At 44.6% G+C, this 18,395-nt stretch overlaps 1 protein-coding gene across 5 annotated transcripts in view; it reads left to right on the top strand.

Moving 5' to 3' along the window:
• LOC122454335 (splicing factor SWAP) overlaps positions 1-18,395 on the top strand; it is a 79,307-nt gene that overhangs the window by 18,848 nt on the left and 42,064 nt on the right. For all 5 annotated transcript variants that reach the window (XM_043488773.1, XM_043488757.1, XM_043488765.1 and 2 more), the window contains exon 8: positions 17,719-17,959. In XM_043488773.1, coding sequence (XP_043344708.1) covers positions 17,719-17,959 — 241 coding nt within the window. The remainder of the gene's footprint in view (positions 1-17,718; positions 17,960-18,395) is intronic.

Here is an 18,395-nt window from a genome sequence, read left to right as displayed (position 1 = left end):
AAATGATAACTGTGTCCTTCTGCACTTCCTGTCTGGCACTGACATGCAATAATGTGTAATTTTGATGTGCTAAATTAACATTTTTAGACTTCAGAAATCAGTCGCTTTAGTGAACTTAATGCGTATGTCCTAATAAAGAAAACCTCTTAAAGAACTCAGGTAACATCTTTAATGCTTAAATCAAGTCAAATGAAATTTCTTTAAATATTCAAATCAAAGAGCAGATCTAACCCTGTTTCATCTCAACTGCTGGTTAGGCTTTGGGCTTGGGGTGTGGTGGACCTGTCATAATAAGCAGAAATGCCTGCAGCATTTTGTAAATCACTCCCCAGGGGCTTTCTGTGTAGCCAGCCCGCAGGGTGAATCTGCTGCTGCCTCAGCCCAAGGTGCAAGCCCGCTGAGCGGGACGTCTCCAGTTTCTTTCTTCCTTGCTGTCCCTTTTCAGACCTGTCCTTGAATTTCCATAAGTTCAGTATGGTGTCCCTACACCTCCACTAGATTCCTAGAGCTATCAAACTTTCTTATGTTGGGAAGGAATAGAAATTCAGGATTGAGTGGCAGTTACCTGGTTATTCTCGCTGCTTATCATTAGTGTACATGCAGTTAATTGTGACATTGGTAATGGCTCAGTGTGTCTAGAGCCCCTGTAGGACTGGGCAGGGGAGTAGCCGAGCGAGAGAAGCTGCTCAGTGACTTGGGATTTCACTGCAAGGTCCTGTGGTCTGATTGTTGACCGTGGTCTGGGCCAAGTAATGGCAGGATGAAAGGTGTGGGTGGTCCCAGGGAGCCCATGACTTCAGCCCCTTCTACCACCCACCAGGGGCCCCAGAGGCCAAGGTGACTCATGGCAGCCTCTTCCCCCCGGGATAATCTCACCCTTGCTCTTTGCAACTTCTGTGAACCAGTTCATAAGTGAGAAGTCTTGGTTCCCTGCCTGACCCATGACCCCAGATGGAGATCCAGTCAGGGGGCACCATTAGTAACCGGCTCTTCCCCTCAACAAAATAGTTGTTTTGATGGTCATCATTCTCTTGTGTCTCAGCTGGTAAAGAATCCACCTCCAATGCAGGAGACCTGGGTTCGACCCCTGGGTTGGGAAGATCCCCTGGAGAAGGGAGAGGCCACTCACTTGAATATTCTGGCCTGGAGAATTCCATGGACTGTATAGTCCATGGGGTCGCAAAGAGTCAGACACAACTGAGCGACTTTCACTGCACTTCATCTCCTTCACATGTGCAAGAGTGACAGACATGAGTAGGAGAGGGCCTTTGGGGGGTCATGCCTGGACACACCCTGCATCAAGGGCAGCCTCACATCTGCCCGGGCCCACAGAGATGAAGGAGTTGGTGCTGACATACCATGTGGCTGATCAGACATGGCAAAGGTCAGGGACCAACTTCTAGGTATTCCAGAGAAAGAAGGAATCTAGCATGTTTGGGTGAAACATCTCAACTCACAGATGTTGGCAGTGAATTCGTATTTTGTAAAAATACAAGGCAGTCCAGCAAAACATACAGCAAGCCAGATGCTACTCACAGGTGCCTGCATCAAACCTCTGCTGTGGGTGCAGGAGGGATCACAGGCTGTGGGTCAGAGGGAGGTCGAGGAGCTCCTCTGTGGAGACTGTGCTCAGCAGTAGTCAGCTCTGCCTAGAGGCTGGGGAGCAGGCTCTGAAGCATCCTTCAGATTTCACACAGATTTAAATGCATTGTTCCAGGAGCGAGACCAGTTTTATTGAAATGAGGAGGACAAAAACCAGATTCCTTCCTGGTAGGAAGTGAATGGGCAGTGTGCACGACCCCTTGGCCACTTCCTGGAACTTGCCTGTGAAGAGGGGTGCAGGGACAGCATGTAGTGAGGGAAACGTTCCCTGAGAGCCCTCCCTCCAGGATCAGCCCCTTGGGTTGCCATGACAACAACCCATCTAGCATCCAAGAGTCTTAGGGTGGGAGAGGTGGCCTGGGTGTTCCCAGGAAGAGCCCTGGGCTAGAATTTGGCTCTGGATCAGAAAAATGCTTAGAAAAAGTAAATACAGATAGCTGTACTTGGGTTCTCAAAGAAGTTGCTTTTTATTTGTAGTTAGATTCTTAACAGTTAGCAAGCAAGAATATGAAAAATTTGAAAGAGAGGCACAATAAAGGGCCACATCTGATGTGGCCCATGAGATAACCAAGTGACATGTTATAATAGAAGTCCTTGGGAGGTCTGAATAAATTTGTGATTTAAGCAAAGTGTGTGATTAAAACAGGTCTGAAAATGCTGCTTCCACACATACCTGAACGTGTGCCCCTGTTGACTCACTTTTGGCATGGGCCACACCCTTGCCTCTGACAGGCATACTCACCACGGCCAGCCTGGGTTCTGTGAGTTGAGGTGAGGTGAGGTGCACTTCAAGAGCAGAACCCCAGGCTTGCCGTGTCTTCCTTCTGCGCTTTCACAGTTCTTTCTCCCTCCTTGGGTTCCACAGCAGTTTTTTGTTTTTGTATTTTAAGCGATTGGTGTTTTAACCCATCTTTTAAAGGATTCAGTTTCATTTTCACAGAGGCAGCCATTCTCTTTTCCCTCCCAGATTTCATCTGTTTGCATAAATGTTAATTAAATACCTACATTCCAGTACATTTAACTGGAAAATGTTTAAAAGTGAAAAACTCTGCTGGTAAAAGCAGAAAGGCTCAGCCTTCTAAGGAAGAACGTCCTGGCCTGGAGTGTTAGTGCCTCCTGGGGCCTCCCCAGCACAAAACCCAGGAGACTCTTCAGAGGGAGAGGATGAAGGAGCCCCCCAGAGACAGGTTCAAACGAGGAATGGCTGGCTTATGAAAAGCATGGTGTCAGGGAAAACCATTCAGAAAAGATCCCATTAAAACCTCGCCTTTTATCTAACAGCAGAATCACTTCCAGGTTTAAGTGCCAGATGTGAGAGTCTCAGGAAAGTATACTTCAACAGATAAAGAATCATCTATTTAAACCAGCAGACATGATATTTAACTAATGGAAAAAAATAAAGCCATTAAAAAAGCAGAAAAAACTAATAATATACAAACAGCTTTTACAGTCAAGTAGGAAAAAAAAAACTTACAGTTCAGTAGAAAAAATGAACTGTAGTATAACTAATTCACAAAGGTAAAAATGACCATACAATTTTTTTTTAAGGTTTACCCTTGCTGCTCACTCAAATGGCATTGTATCTGCTGGCTTTAGAACCTAACCTCCACGGAAAATAAAATCCAACATTTCTTTTAAATCAGGCTACAGCAAATATATGAAGAATCTGAGACTTCATTATGATAAAAAAATATCCATTTGCAGGCACATGAAAATACTTTGAAATTATATGTCTTAAGATAAAATAGACGTTTCTGGGCTATGGAAAATGTTCTTTTGTGTATACCTTTTTTAATTTCTTAGTATTCACAGATTAAATAAAAGAGATGCAAATGACCCTACAGTGACATACCATTTTTCAACTGTCACATAAGCGAAGGACAAAGTTGACAGCACTCACTTGTTGCTGCTGAGAGTGTAGACTTGTATCCAGCAGGGTGGAGGGCAAATGGACAGTGTAGACCAGAACTAAAATGCACCTGCCTTTGACCCAGAATTTCTCCTTTATTTCTCCTATACTTCTACAAATACATGTGTAAAGATTGAGCTACAAGAATGTTCATTGTGGGACTTCCCTTATAGCTCAGTTGGTAAAGAGTCTGCCTGCAATTCAGGAGATCTGGGTTTGATTCCTGGGTCAGGAAGATCCCCTGGAGAAGGAAATGGCAACCCACTCCAGTATTCTTGGCCTGCAGAATCCCACGAACAGAGGCACCTGGCAGGCTGCAGTCCATGGGGTCGCATTGGACATGACTTAGCTACTAAACTGTCACCACCACCTGGTGGTTCAGTGGCTAGGACTCTGTGCTCCCAATGTAGGGGGCCTGGGTTTGATCCCTGGTCAGGGAACTAGATCCCACATGCTGCAACTAAGACCCAGAGCAACCAAATAAATAGCTAAAAAGAAAAAAAAGAATGTTCATTGTAAAAAAGATTTTTATTAGTAGCACAAGGCTGAGCTGCCCTCTGTGTCCTTCAGGGAAGACTAATGGAATAAGCATCAGGGCATTCGTGTGCGTTGTGGGCTGCTGGAGTTAGAGAGGAGCTGGAGGCCCTGCCTGGGGCGCTTGGTGTGGGTGAGGGCAGAAGGCCCAGGAATAGGTTTTGGTGTGAGACCATCAGCGTTCAGTTCAGAAGTGGAAAGACAAGTTAGAAACTGGTACTCACGGTGCCGTCAGAAGAGGACCTGGAAGAAGAAAGTGCAGGGCAAGGAGAATGACTCCTTCCCTGGCCATTTGTACTCCTTTAAACCTTCTCAGAAAAAATACAGACTTGGGTGATGCTTATTTTGAAACACTGGTATCCTGAATTAATTCTTTGCAGTTCTGTGATTTAATGACAGGACTGTTTTGTCAGCTATCCCTTCTGTTGAGGCTGAAGCAGTCCCTGTAACAGCTTTTATCCCAAAAAACAGAGGCTGTGGTGCCCACTTGCTGGGGCCCATCTAGGTAGCTGGAGTCTCTTAAGTTTTTCTGTCTTTTCATTTGACTTGGTGTTTAATAATCACCTTAGAATGTACTCAGTTGTCCCTTGTTATTTACTTTCTGCTGATCAGAGATTTTCCTAGATTTGGCAGTCTAGGAAGAAAACCATCTGTTTTTATTTTAAAAGAATTTTTTCTCAAAGTTCCTTAAATATAGATATATGAAACTTAATCTCTTTCACTTATTAGTCTGACAGTGAACTGTCATTCATGCTGTTAGCTGTTATTATTTGGCTGTCTTATGCTGTTTAGCTATAAATCCTTACCAAAGAGCATAATAAATAAAATTAATTATGCAGGAAGCAGTAATGCTGAAATACTACCCACTATTATAGGATGTGGTTTTTTTTAAATAAAATGCCAACTCCGTTTTTTCAATGTTCTATAAATAGCTTAAGTGAAATTAAACCACATCACGTGGCTGCAATAGATATTTTCTTGCTTCTTCCCAGTTTTTAAAATGTGGTTTTGCTATTGCTTTTAGCATTTTTTTCCCTGCAAAGTCATGACCTTGAAATGCTTTACTTACCTTCCAAACTGTCCTTTAGAAATGGCTTTATTGTAATTCAAGAGAAGTAGAAGGGGAAAGGTAAAAATATTACCCAAGATGCCACCATCCAGAAATAGCCATTTTTAGCATTAGGTGAACATCATTGACAGTGGAAACGACTGAGGTAATCATGGGGACAAAGGGGGAAAAAAGAAAGCTCATATCTTTAGGATACAAAGATAATTTTTATGAAAAAATGTTTTTAAAAATTTATGTGTAGATAGAAATATTTGTGTTAAAGTGGAAATAAACTTTATAATTTTATTTGAATTTAGCTGAAGAACCTATAATCAAAATCAAAGTGAAGTAATTCCTGCACTTCAGATAAAAGTTTCTTCTAAGAATTCAGTTTTAAAGGTTAGGAGAACATTAGAGAGGTTGGAATTGTAGGGTATGTTTTTTTTTTTCCTTAAGCTTTTTATTTTTTGTCTTAGACATTATTAATCAACTAAGAAACTAGAGATCAATGTATGACAAAACCCAAAAAAAAAAAAAAAAAAAAAAAAAGAAACTAGAGAAAATTAAGTCCTCATTAAAATACCTTCCCTTCACCCCTTCCCTAACTCCTCATTTTTTGTTTTTATTAAAGAAATATGCTTAGATTGTGAGAGTTAAAAGTGGTATTTATGTTCAGTTCTGTAACCATAATTCCCTGGTTGATTATTCTGAGTTCTTTGGGTTAGGTTTTTTGTCAGAGCATCTCTGTTTGAGTTCTTTATCTGATTCATTTCTTGGTCATTAGAATTTCATAAACAAGTAGGGTTTTTGCAAGGTTTCTATTTCATACGTACTTTAAAAGTGCCTGCCTTTGAGCCTAGTGTAGAAAGGAAAAATTGTCTGGGTATAAAATTCTTGGGTTGCGTATTCTTTCTCTGAGATCTTTGTAAACTGGAATTTCACATGGTCCTTCCTCTCAGAGAAACCTAGGTTGGCTGACTTTTGCCACTGACTAGTTGTGTGGGTTAGTTGTTTGGTTTTCATTAGTTGCTCCTGGGTGCTGTTCTCTGAGATCTCATGTTTGAAAACGTCTGTGTTGCCCTTTGACATAAATAGCAACTTGGCTGAGAATAGTTCACTTACTCACACTTGCTTGGAACTTGGGAGCATTGCTGAGTGTTGCTGTGAAAAGGAAGAGTGACCAGCTCCATCTCCCCCCACCCTCACCCCTTAAGAGCCTACTTTTTCTGATTGGATATGTTAAGAATTCTTTCTTTGTTCTTAAATTTTAATAACTTAAATGAAGTCCTCAGTTTTCCTGGAATTTATTGCATACCCTTTTCAGTTGAAGATTCTGTTCTCATTTCAGGGAAATTATTTTGTACCTCTGAACGTCTTCTAAAAGATGCCAGCTTCCTTATTTTGGATCATCTTTTTCTTCCATGTCTGTCTTTTTCTCTTTTTTGTTTTAATCTCAGTTTCGCTTTGGCATTCAGCATGATCACATCCACCTCCTGTCCCATCTTCTCCTTACTTTGATTTTTTTCAACGATGACTGTTCTGTCCCTTACAGTTTAAAATGTACCAGCTTGATAGCAGTGGTGTTTGCGTCCTCAGTTTGTTTTCTAAGCTCATCAGCAAGGTTTGCAAACCTTTCCTGTAAAGGTCCAGATGTAAGTGTTTCTAGTGTGGTGACTGAGCGCTCTCTGAAGCCGCTGCTGGTGGAGTGTGAAAGCCGCACTGACTGTTGGGAACAGAGGTGTGTGACTGGGCCTGATAGAGCCTGATTTAGGGACACCGAAATTTGAATTTCATAGAATATTTGCATCATGAAATGTTGTTTCATCGGGTGGTTTTTGGTTTTATTTTTGAACCATTTGAAACTGCAAAGCCATCCTGAGCTCTCCCAGGCTGTGCTGAAGCAAACACACAGGCCTGGTTCCTGACCCCGCTCAGCATGATCCCTTCCATCTCATTGCTTGCTTTACTTCCTTTCTTTGTGCTCGATTGAATTCCTGTCTCTCCAGATTCGTCTGTGGCCCAAAAACTCAAAAGATTGCTTGGGTTCTGTTTCCTTCCAGACTCAGTTCCTTGCTGTCTACGTTGGCATGTTCCTTGCTGGATTCCTTTTGCAGTGCCTCTTCCTTGTCACCTCCCCCCTCACCCCTCACCCCGCTCATTCTGGCAGCTCTGTCCAGACCTCTAGTTCCAGCACCGGGCGCCCCTCCTCTACACCATTCACACCTGTCCTGAGATGCTTTGTCTGCACTCCCAAGTGCAGCTCCTCTGGAGATTCCGTTCTCCGCTCTTGTGGGATCCTGACAATGCCCTGGAGCAGATGTCCTTCCCCAAGTCACCCCACACACCCCCGCAGCCTTGCCTCACCCTGGGCTCCTGGTCACACACTTGAGCCTCCTGCCTTCTCCACCCAGACTTTCCAGAATCCATTCTTATGTAACTTGTCTCCAGTACCGAAACACCGTATAAAATATTCAGATCATTTTGCTTGAGGGTCACTGATGAAGACTTTAAGTAATGGTTGGAGACAGGGCATCCTGAGAAATAACTTGTATGTGCAAAAAATAGAGCAATTACTTTTCAACACTGGCCTTTAAGTTCCAGAGTCACATGTTCACATGTCTAAAACTGATTCCCTTGAGTGGTTTCCTGGCTTTGCAAGTGAGATATTCTCAGTGTCACTACAGAGGTCTTCAGATTTTCCTCTTCCAGTTTGATGACAGCAGAACAGGTCTTCTTTTGTTTGGCGTTTTTTTTTTTTCCCCTTGAACACTGGGCTGGGAAATTTCCTGGCAGTCCAGTGGTTAAGACTCTGTGCTTCCACTGCAGGGGCTGAGGGTTCCATCCCTGGTCAGGGAAGTAAGATCTGCAGTTGACTTTTTTAAAACAAAAATTCCATTTGTGGAGGGGAAAGTGTTTTAGCTTCAGAGTAAATAGAAAATGCTAGGTGTGTGACACTCTCCCAGGTGACACACCACAGCCTGCAGACAGAATCCAGCCCACCACCTGTGTGTGCGACCATGAGCTAAGAACAGGCTTTACAGTCAGCTTGGTGATGGGGACACTGTGAACCCCGATTCAATGGAAGTTTCACCCCGTAAAAGGAATTCTATTCTTCCCACTAGTGGACCTGTGCCCCTCCCCCCCCCAAAAAAACCCCCCTGCACTCAAATATTTTTACCATATTTTGAATTTCAGCAGTTTAAAAATATGTAGGAATTTGTTTTTGCTCACTGTTAAGTGCCTGTATAGTATCCTTGGTGTTGCTGCTTAATCCATGACCCTAACATAATTACTACCTGTGTTTCTATAGGAAAAATGTACCAGCCCTTGGTCTATCCCAAAATTACTTAAGAGACTTTACCTGAGTATGAGTATTCTTATTTACTCTTTTTCTTATTAGTATGATAGCCCTCCTTAAGACTCTAGCATTTACAGTGTGTTGTTGTGGTAGGAAGTGTCTGTGTGTTTCCAGCCCCCACCGCACCTGCCTCCTCACCATCACCCCCTAACTTGAGTGCATCCAGAGCAGGACTCTCGTCTTGGCGCCCCCCCCCCCCCCATGTCCCTGTTTGAGGGCACTTCGTCATTTAGGCTAGAACATCAGGCGTCACCTCAGTTTTCTCTTCCCAATTCCCACATCTTGCTGCGCATCCTTGGGGATCACATTCAGGGCCTCTTTCGAATCTGACATTCCTCACCACACATGCTACTGTCTCTGTGGCCTCGTCATCTGTTGCAGCCCCATCAGTCTTGGTGAGCCTTCCCGTAGCCTTTGCTTCCTCTGGTCAGCGGAAGCTGCCCTGCCACCTCTGTACTCAAACCGTCCTCTGGATTTCCCGTGCCATTTAAATTCCGGAAACTCGCCTCCGCTCTCCACCTTGCCCTGCACTGTCACACTCTTCTTCCTGTGCTAAGGGGGTTCTGACCACAAGGCTTTTGCACTGGCTCCTCATTGGCCTGAAATGCTCCTGCTCAGAGCTTTCACTGCTCAGGTCAGGTCTTCCCTGGCCTTGCACAGTGTCCTTTCCCCTAGTTCATCCTCTTCTCACATACCCTGTTCTATGTTTCCATAACCCTTGTCAGAACTGGAGCTTACTTTGTTTATTCCTTGGTTTACTTTCGTACTCTGACTTGCCATACAGAAGTTCCCAGAGGGTAGGATATGTCTGTCGTGGGTACTGCTGGATCCCCAGCTTCAGGTGCCTCTCTGATGCAAGGACCTGTGTAGTAAATATTGGCTGGATGGACCGAAGAAAGGAAAGACTAACCATGAAGTAATACATTGAAGAGAAGAATGAATAATGTTGAACTCTGAACTCTTTGACCTGAGCTCAGACTATGGTAAATAGGATAAATTACTTATCTCTTTGATTAAAAGAATTTTTAAAAGTGTCCCAGTCAAAGTAATACATATATTTTCAAGTCAAATAATAAATGCTCTGTTGCGAGTTTTTGATGATTCTTTCATATCTCTGAATAATGCGTTTATAGCACTGTTATCAGCTCTAGATTTTCTCTGACATCTTTCTTGCTATGACAAATGATGATTCGGCTCACTTGTGTGCCCCTGTGAAGTCTGCTCTCGTACCCTAAATTTTGCTCATGTTACTCGTTTAGTTTTGGTTTTGGCTACTTTGTAACTTGAATATATTTCAACCTCTGTTTCCTAATCAAAATTCAAAAGGGAACAATACAGAAATAGCTTATTCATGAATCCTGTGCACCAGTTCGGTTCCTCTGCAAAGTTTTGGACCTGTCTCTCTGTCCTGATCTCTGTCAGAGGAGCCCCAGCTATCAGGTGCCAGGACAGTCAGCCAGGCCACTGCTTTTACTTCCTCGCCTCCAGTTTGCAGAGACATTGAGTGATGCAGGCTCTTGTTAACGGTCCCGTCTTTCTAAGCGAGTCTTGATACTGGATGCTTCATGTTTGCTGCTGCGGCAACTTCTCTGTGATACCGGTGGTTGCATTCATGGTCTGCACTGTGGTGACTGACAGCTGTGTTTCTGAGCTGTGTGCCTTGGGTACCAGTCTAGACAGGCCCTGTTCCCAGCCTGCAGCCCACGGTGTTCCGGTGACTTCCAGGCATTGCTTTCCTGTGTTAGGGCTGTTTTCTCCTGGTTGGTCTGTTTACTCCTATATTTTACTGGAGCACGTCCTCCAGTAGTTTGCCAAGAAAGGGTACACAGGAAGACCGATTTTTTTTAATCCTTGAATGTCTGAAAATGTCCTGATACTGCTGTCAAACATGATAGGTCATTTGGATGGACCCAGAATTGTGGGTTGAATATTGCCCCTCAGAGTTCAGAAGGTTCCAGGCTTCTGTCTCCTAGAAGCCTTTGCCCTGTGTCATTCCAGTTCCTGCTTTTCCACTTGTGATTTATACGGTCATTGAACAAGCTGGCATCGCGGTCAAGTGATGCTGGAGATAGCCATAACAGCGTCTCCTCCATCGCGGAGCATCACAGAATGAACAGGAGCCCTGGGGGAGTGAGTGCACAGTGCTGGCGGATGGAGCCGGCGGGGGGCCCTCGAGCCACGGCTTTCAGGGCCCCGAGGCCTTGACGGCAGGTGCCTCCCAGAAGGGGAGCGTGGCTGGGTGGGCGGGGGGGCTCTGTCTAGTCGGGGAAGGGGGCCCTGGAGCTTCCGGGGCAGCAGTCAGAAGAGATCTGATTCTGGGGAGTCGGATGTGGGTCTGAGAGACCACGGAAGCCAGGCTGACTCAGTGGGAGGAGGCTTGACTCAGCTGCAGGAAGCAGGAGGTGCCCGTGCGTGGGGACTACCCTGTTCTGGACACAGTCCATCTGTGAGGTTTATGAGATGTCCCAGTGCAAGTGTTGAGTAGGCACTTAATGTACTAGTTCAGCTCAGGGCTGGAGATGGCAGTTCTGGAATCAGCAAGTATAAATAGGATTTAAAGCCATTGAACTTATTAGAAAAGCCTGGGATGTAAGCTGGGGGGCCAGGCGCTGACCTTGAGGGGGCGCAGCTGCTGCTGCCCAGGCCCGCTCAGCTGGTAACACAGCGCTGCTTCTTCACATTCTCATGTGAATAGAGTAGATCGATTTTTTAAGAATATACTCATTTCTCCAAAGAACTTGGGAAAGCTATTTTCATTCTTAATACAAACACATGTTTATCTTCCAGAATTGACAGCAAGTATTGCTCACCAGGTCTCTAATCTCCAAGAACCCTTCCAGTGCTGACATTCTCTTCTGAGAGTTGGGTTTATTTATATGAGATTTAAGATTGCATACAGATATCAGTAAATTAGCTCTGATTTTTCCAAGAAGCCAACTGAATAGAAGGGCTTTGAAGTAATTAGGCAGGTCTGTGTGACCCTGGGTTCCACAGCTGTCTAAGCACACACAGTATCAAGGAGGAAGTACTTAAGGATGTGCCTGGTGCTTTTAAGCAACTTGATTTTTTCCATGCAACTATACCTGCCCTTGCAAAGTGTAGACCCCCACTGAAATATTTCTCTTGGGTTTATTTGGAGTAGGTGTTCGTGGTACTCAGTGATTTTTATTAAAATCATATCGACATTTAACTTGGGGTAAAACCCAATCCCCTTTTGGAAAAGTCACAGGAAATCCTGAGATCAACAGCAGACCTAGTAAGGAGCTGTCTGTCATGGAAGCTCAGGGGGAAACGGAACCACAGGGGCCCTTTGGGACCCTGCACCTTCCCTCACCCCCCGCCCCCCCACCCTAGTTCAGTCTGGGACACAGTGGTGAGTTCCCAGGAACCAGACCTCTGTCTGTCCTTTCCTCTGTCTGGTCCAGGCATTGTCAAAACTTAGAAGAATTTCTGAGTTGGGAGCTATACACAAAAACACAAGTGCTGTAGTTGGTGGTCATTTTAAAGGGTCTCAGGGACTTAAAGGGCTGTGAGGCCCCGCTGGGCAAGTGCTCATCCTCAGCGAGTGCTGTGGCGTGGCGTCAGGTGCCCAGCTTCTCATCTTGCAGAGCGTCTCAGCCCAGGGGTCTTTAGGAGGCACACGCGCCCTGCCGTCAGCAGGCTTCACTCTGCACACGCCTCTGGTGCCGGCTCTGTCCTGGGAGCTGTGCAGGTGGCTGGGCACTGCCCTTTGTGCCAGCAGCCCAGATTGCAGAGAACAGCCCCAGCAACGTGTGTTCAAGGAGGCAGAGCAGGGCCTCCTGGGGCAGGAGGTGGTAGTGGAGGTAAAAGCTTTTTTCTTAATTGAAGTATAGTTGATGTATAGTGCTTTTTATAGGTTGCAGGTGTTCAGCATAGTGATTCACAATTTTTAAAGGTTATATGTGCTCAGACTTCAGACTTCTCATTGTAGTGGCTTCTCTTGTTATAGAGCACAGGCTCTCTGGCACATGGGCTTAGTTGCCCCACGGTTTGTGGGATCTTCCCAGACCAGGGATTGAACCCATGTCCCCTGCAGTGGCAGGTGGATTCTTAACCACAGGACCACCAGGAAAGTCACAGTTACTTGTTTTATACGTTATAGTTTGTACCTCTTGTTAATCTCCAATCCTTGTCTTGCCCCTCCCCCCTACCCTCTCCCCACTGATAACCACTAGTTTGTTCTCCCTGTGAGTCTACTACTTTTATCATTCATCTGCTGATAGACACTTAGGTTGCTTCCATATCTTGGCTATTGTAAACAAAGCCATGAAAATTAGGGTTGCATGTATCTTTTCAGGTTAGTATTTTTTTTTTTTTTTCAGATGTATGTTCATTTGATTTTTAGTTTTTTGAGAAACCTCCATGCTGTTTGCTACAGTGGTTGCACTAATTTACATTCCCACCAACAGTGTATAAGGGGTCCCTTTTCTATACATCCTACCAGGGTTTATAATTTGTTGGAGGTAAAAAAAAAAGCTTAGGAAGGACTTCATAGCAGGCAGGAGACACGGTTTGGAGGTGCCAGGGTCAGAAATGAGGGGCACAGTGCTCTTCACCATAAACTGGAGGGCGAGACAGGACAGGCGTGGGTCTGTGCTGAGACTGGCCCTGTCACATCTGCCCAGACCTCAGTGTCTATGGTGAAAAGAACAGAAACAAATTTTTCCCTAAAATCTTTTCATCTGTGACATTCCATGCACAGAGAAGCTTGGTGAAACGGCCTCATAATTGGCCACAGTGTTGAGTCCTCAGCTGTGGCATTGCCCCAGCAGGCACCTTGCAGCAAGCAAGTCTGCATTCTCAGCTCACCATGCCTCAGATGTTTCATTGCCATCAGGGTTATTTTTGGATGTACAGGGATTTTCAAATTCCTGTTCACCTTTGCAAGGTATAATTAGAATTTATTGGAAGAGACTCACAGAGTTCTTGTGTAAGAAGTGAGAGGGCGTCCCGAACATGTTGTCCCTAGGTTTCTGATTCCACTGTGTCTGTCCTCTGCAAGACTCCTCAGAGTGGATCCTGGGGTGGCCCTAGGATTTGCAGTCTGAGCCCCGTTTCCAGCATGGGAATCCCCACATGCTGAGCATGCCCAAGGCTTAAGAGATGCCTTCGGGTTTGGAAGCTTTGATTTTCACACCTGGAGATGGATTCTTTTTTTCTTTGTGAGCTCAGCTATGCATTTTAAATTTCTCCTTTATTTTAGCACATGTTTTTAGTTGTCTGTAATGGGTGAGTTCTTGAGTTCATCTGCCATTTCTCTGGCAGGCCTATTTTTAGCCTTTGTTTTAATTTAATATGATGGGTAGCTCAGGTATAGACTGATGGTTAATCTGCATATTCATATCAAAACTTTCTAAGGGATGTTACTCAGTTTTGAAAATAATTTATTCACTTCTATTACATAAAGGATGCATTAAATTATAATTACATAATATATAGTTAAAACTTAATTACAGACTTTTTTATTTCATATTTGTTTCATTGGTTATGGCTACATTTTTAAAATGTATTTTGACTTGTTTTCAGGTAAGAGGCTAACTCTCTGGAACAGGATGTGGAGTGTCCTTTCCTTGAGGTGTGACATTTTGGACAGCACTTGCTGTCCCCTCTCCCCAGTATACGCAGGCGTGTGCTCTGTTGGGGTGGGGGGCAGGGCACACTCCGGTCCTGCTGATGCTGCCTCATCTCCTCTTCTGTGGTGGTGGCTCTGCCCAAGGGGTGAGAAGAAGGACCCTGGTAGCTTGATTATCTGAAGGGGGTGAAGGGAAACGTAGTTCCACTTTTTCAGGGTTATGGTTTATCTCACAGAGGCTGCTCTTCATACTCAGATACCTCCTTTGGTTAGGAAAAGCTTGTATGTGAACATCCTGTCAGCTTGTCCACCCATCAAACTCTGTGTCCTGAGTGCTGGGCTCAGAGAGCAAACCTTCCTTTCCTCCGTCAACCCCCAGCCCTTTGTGGTCTCATCTCTGCCCACGCCTTCCTTCAGAGGTGTGGTCTGAGTGTCTCTGTGCTGAAGATCATGTAGAGAGGATGTTGAGGCCACACATCTTCCTCTGAAAATGTGGAATATTATTGTGAACGTGAATGGTGGTTGGTGTGCAGCATCAAGCCAGAGAGTCACAACCTGGGAATTGAGACGTGTAATTAACAGAGAGTAAGTCATTAGCATCTGCGGATACACCCGCAGCGCATGTGAACCATGCAGTCTTTCCAGCCGAGGACGGCAGGGCTCTGGTCCAGCTGTTAAGAGAGGGGGGGAGCTGCTGCACCGCCCGCGTCTTCCCTGCGTGGCCCACAGTGCTGGACACCACGGGCTGTGAATAGCTCTCGCTATTTGTAAATGTTTTTGTCTTAAAGTAAGTTAATTGAAAATCAAAATAAAATTCCTTACTTAGAAAAATCTTTCACCATCCTCTAATGAAGAGGAATTAAATCTCTGTAGTCCGAACCAGTTGCTTATCTATAACAGGATTAGAAATTTAAATGCTTAATTAGATCATTGGGTCTTCTGTGGTTTTGCTGGTTTTGAATTTTTTTCCCTCACCAAAAAAAAAAAAACAGAATAAACTTACAGGAATTTCTATTGGTTTTTTTTTGTTGTTGTTTATTTGTAAATAGGCTGTATCCTACAGATACTAGCCTGTGTGGGCAAAATGTAGAAGACATTATTGTACGTCACTGTTTATAATAATAAAGCCCTAAAGTGATCTCAGTGTCCATTAGGACTTCTTGAGTAAATTGCAGTGCATCTCTGTGCTGAGGTGGGGACACACAGTGGCTACAGAGCAGCACAGCTTTGTAGACAAGATGACTTGCTTCCAAGATGAATGTATGTTTATTGTTGAAGTGTAGTTAATTTACAGTGTTGTGTTAGTTTCTGCTGTACATCAAAGTGATTCCGTTTTATACACACACACACACACACACACACACACACAGATGTATATGGGCTTCGCTGGTGGCTCAGACAGTAAAGAATCTGCCTGCAACGTGGGAGACTTGGGTCCAATCCCTGGGTTGGGAAGATCTCTTGGAGGAGGGCATGGCAACCCACTCCAGTATTCTTGCCTGGAGAATCCCCATGGACAGAGGAGCCTGTGGGCTAGTCCATGGGATTGCAAAGAGTCGTACACAACTGAACAACTAAACATACACATACGTGTATATACATGTATGTCTATGAGCTATGTATCAGATTCATTTATTATATCTGTTATATATATGTTCTTTTTCAGATTCAGTTCTGTTATAGTTTATTAAAAGATACTGGATAGTTCTCTGTGCTCTACAGTAGGACCTTGTTGTTTTATCTATTTTATATATAGCAGTATGTATCTGATAATCCCAGACACCTAATTTATGTCTCCTTCCCTCTTTGGTATTGTTTTCTATGACTGGGAGACTGTTTCTCTATTGTAAACAAGTTCATTTGTATCATATTTTGGATTCTGCATGTGAAAGTGAAAGTCGCTCAGTCATGTCCCACCCTTTGCTACCCCATGGATTGTATCCATAGAATTCTCCAGGCCAGAATACTGGAGTGGGTAGCCTTTCCCTTCTCCAGGGGATCTTCCCAACCCAGGGATTGAACCCAGGTCTCCCACATTGCAGGTGGATTCTTTACCAGCTGAGCCACAAGGGAAGCCCAAGAATACTGGAATGGGTAGCCTATCCCCTCTCCAGAGGGTCTTCCTGACCCAGGAATCGAACTGGGGTCTCCTGCATTGCAGGCAGATTCTTTACCAACTGAGCTATGAGGGAAGCCCATTTACACTCTGCATGTAAATGATATCAAATATATCTGTCTCTCGTTCTGATTTAGTTCACTAAGTAATAATCTCAGATCTGTTCATGTTGCTACAAATGGCGTTATTTCATTTTTTTGTGTGGATGAGTAATATTCTGTTGGGTTTTAAGAATCCACCCACAGTGCAGGAGACACAGATTTGATCCCTAGGTCAGAAAGATCCCCTGGAGGAGGAAATGGCAACCACTCCAGTATTCTTGCCTGGGAAATCTCATGGACAGAGCAGTCTTGGCAGGCTATAGTCCATGGGGTCACAGAAGAGTCAGGCACGACTTAACAAACAATAGTATTCCATTTTACATATATGTCTCATCTTTATCCATTCATCTGTCGATGGACATTTAGGCTGTTTCCATATCTTGGCTGTTGTAAATAGTGCTGCTTTGAACATTGGGGTACGTGTCTTTTAGAATTAGTGTTTTTTCTGGATGTAAGCCCAGGAGTGAAATTGCTGGATCATAGGGTGGCTCTAGTTTTTTAAGGAATAAGGAATCTCCATGCTGTTCTCCATAGTGGCAGCACCAATTTACACTCCCACCAACAGTGTAGGAGGATTCCCTGTTCTCATACACTCTGCATCATTTGTTATTTGTAGACTTTTTCATCATGGCCATTCTGACTAGTGAGAGCTGATACCTGGTATTTTTAATGCATTGCCCTAATAATTAGCAGTGTTGACCATCTTTTTTGTGTGCTTATTGGCCATTGTGTGTCTTCCTTGGAGAAATGTCTATTTGGGTCTTCTCCCCATTTTTTGATTGGTGGGTTGTTTTCTTGTTATTGAGGTATATGAACTGTTTGTATATTTTGGAAATTAAGCCCTTGTTGGTCACATTATCTGCAAATACTTTCTCTCATCCTGTGAGTTGTCTTTTCATTTCATTTATAGTTTCCCTTGTTGTGTAAAAGCTTATTAAGTTTTATTGGGTCGCATTTGTTTGTTTTTGCTTTTGTGTCTATTGCCTTGGGAGACCTAAGAAAATGATTTATGCCAAGACAAATTTTTAAAAGAGGAAAGTAAAGAGTGTAAAGAGTGGAGAGTTGGTGTCAAACAGGGAAGCCAGTGGAAAGGTTTAGTCCTCAGACGGTCACTTCACAAGACACACCGGGAGGGGAGCCGGTGTACTGGACGGGGGAGTTTGTCCTAATCTGCCATTCTGCAGTTTGTGTAGGCAGTGGGCTTCTCTGAATGTCCCTGTGCATGTTCAGATTCCATCGTTCCTGGGTGTGTATCTGGACGTTGTCCAGTTCTTCCAAATTGTGTTGTCCCCTGGGCACCCTTTCTTATATCAGAAAAATAAAGAAAATACATGGTTGACATTGGACAGAAGGGACACTGCATTTGAGCAAGTGTCCCTTTCCCCCTGCATTGTGTATTGTAGCCAACTGGCCCATCATTTGCCACTCTCACGCCCTCAAAATGTGTCTCTTTACAGCAACGGTGGCAGCCATGTACTACAGCTACTACATGCTGCCCGACGGCACCTACTGCCTGGCACCTCCCCCTCCAGGGGTTGACGTTGCCACTTACTACAGCACCCTGCCTGCCGGGGTGGCCGTGTCCAGCTCCACCGGAGTGACTGCCACTGCCCCACCCCCCCCAGGGACCACGCCACCTCCCCCACCAACCACGGCGGAGACGAGCAGTGGAGTGACCTCCACCACCATCACCACAAGGTATGCTGTCCTGCTGACCACCTGGAGCATGTGTGTTCTTGGTTTAGGCTTCTTTACAATGTGGGTCGCACAGAGGGTCTCTGTTATCTGAGTATTTATTGTCCAAGTCCCCACGTTGCAGGGTTGATCATGACATAGGCACTTACAGCAGTGAGATTTAACCAACTGAGAAAATTCCTTCCCTGTTAGCATCCCACACCCCTCCCCTGAGCCCCGGCATCTGTTCTTTCCCGTGTGTCACCATCTCAGGTGGACAGTACCGGGCATAGTCAGTATGGAGTCCAGTTATTTGCCAAAAACCCGGATTTCATAAAGCTGATGCAAGTGAATCTCTCCCACACTGTTGGGACCTGGCCATCAGCCCAGCAAACCGTTGACTCACAGAGCTAGCACAGTAGGGACTAAACCCCCAGCCCTTGTCAGGGGTTGTGTGGAG

This window comes from Cervus canadensis, chromosome 1 (assembly GCF_019320065.1).
Source record: "Cervus canadensis isolate Bull #8, Minnesota chromosome 1, ASM1932006v1, whole genome shotgun sequence".
Classification (NCBI taxonomy): domain Eukaryota; kingdom Metazoa; phylum Chordata; class Mammalia; order Artiodactyla; family Cervidae; genus Cervus; species Cervus canadensis.
Note: the sequence above shows the minus strand (reverse complement) of the source record. Positions and strands in the feature narration are given on the sequence as shown.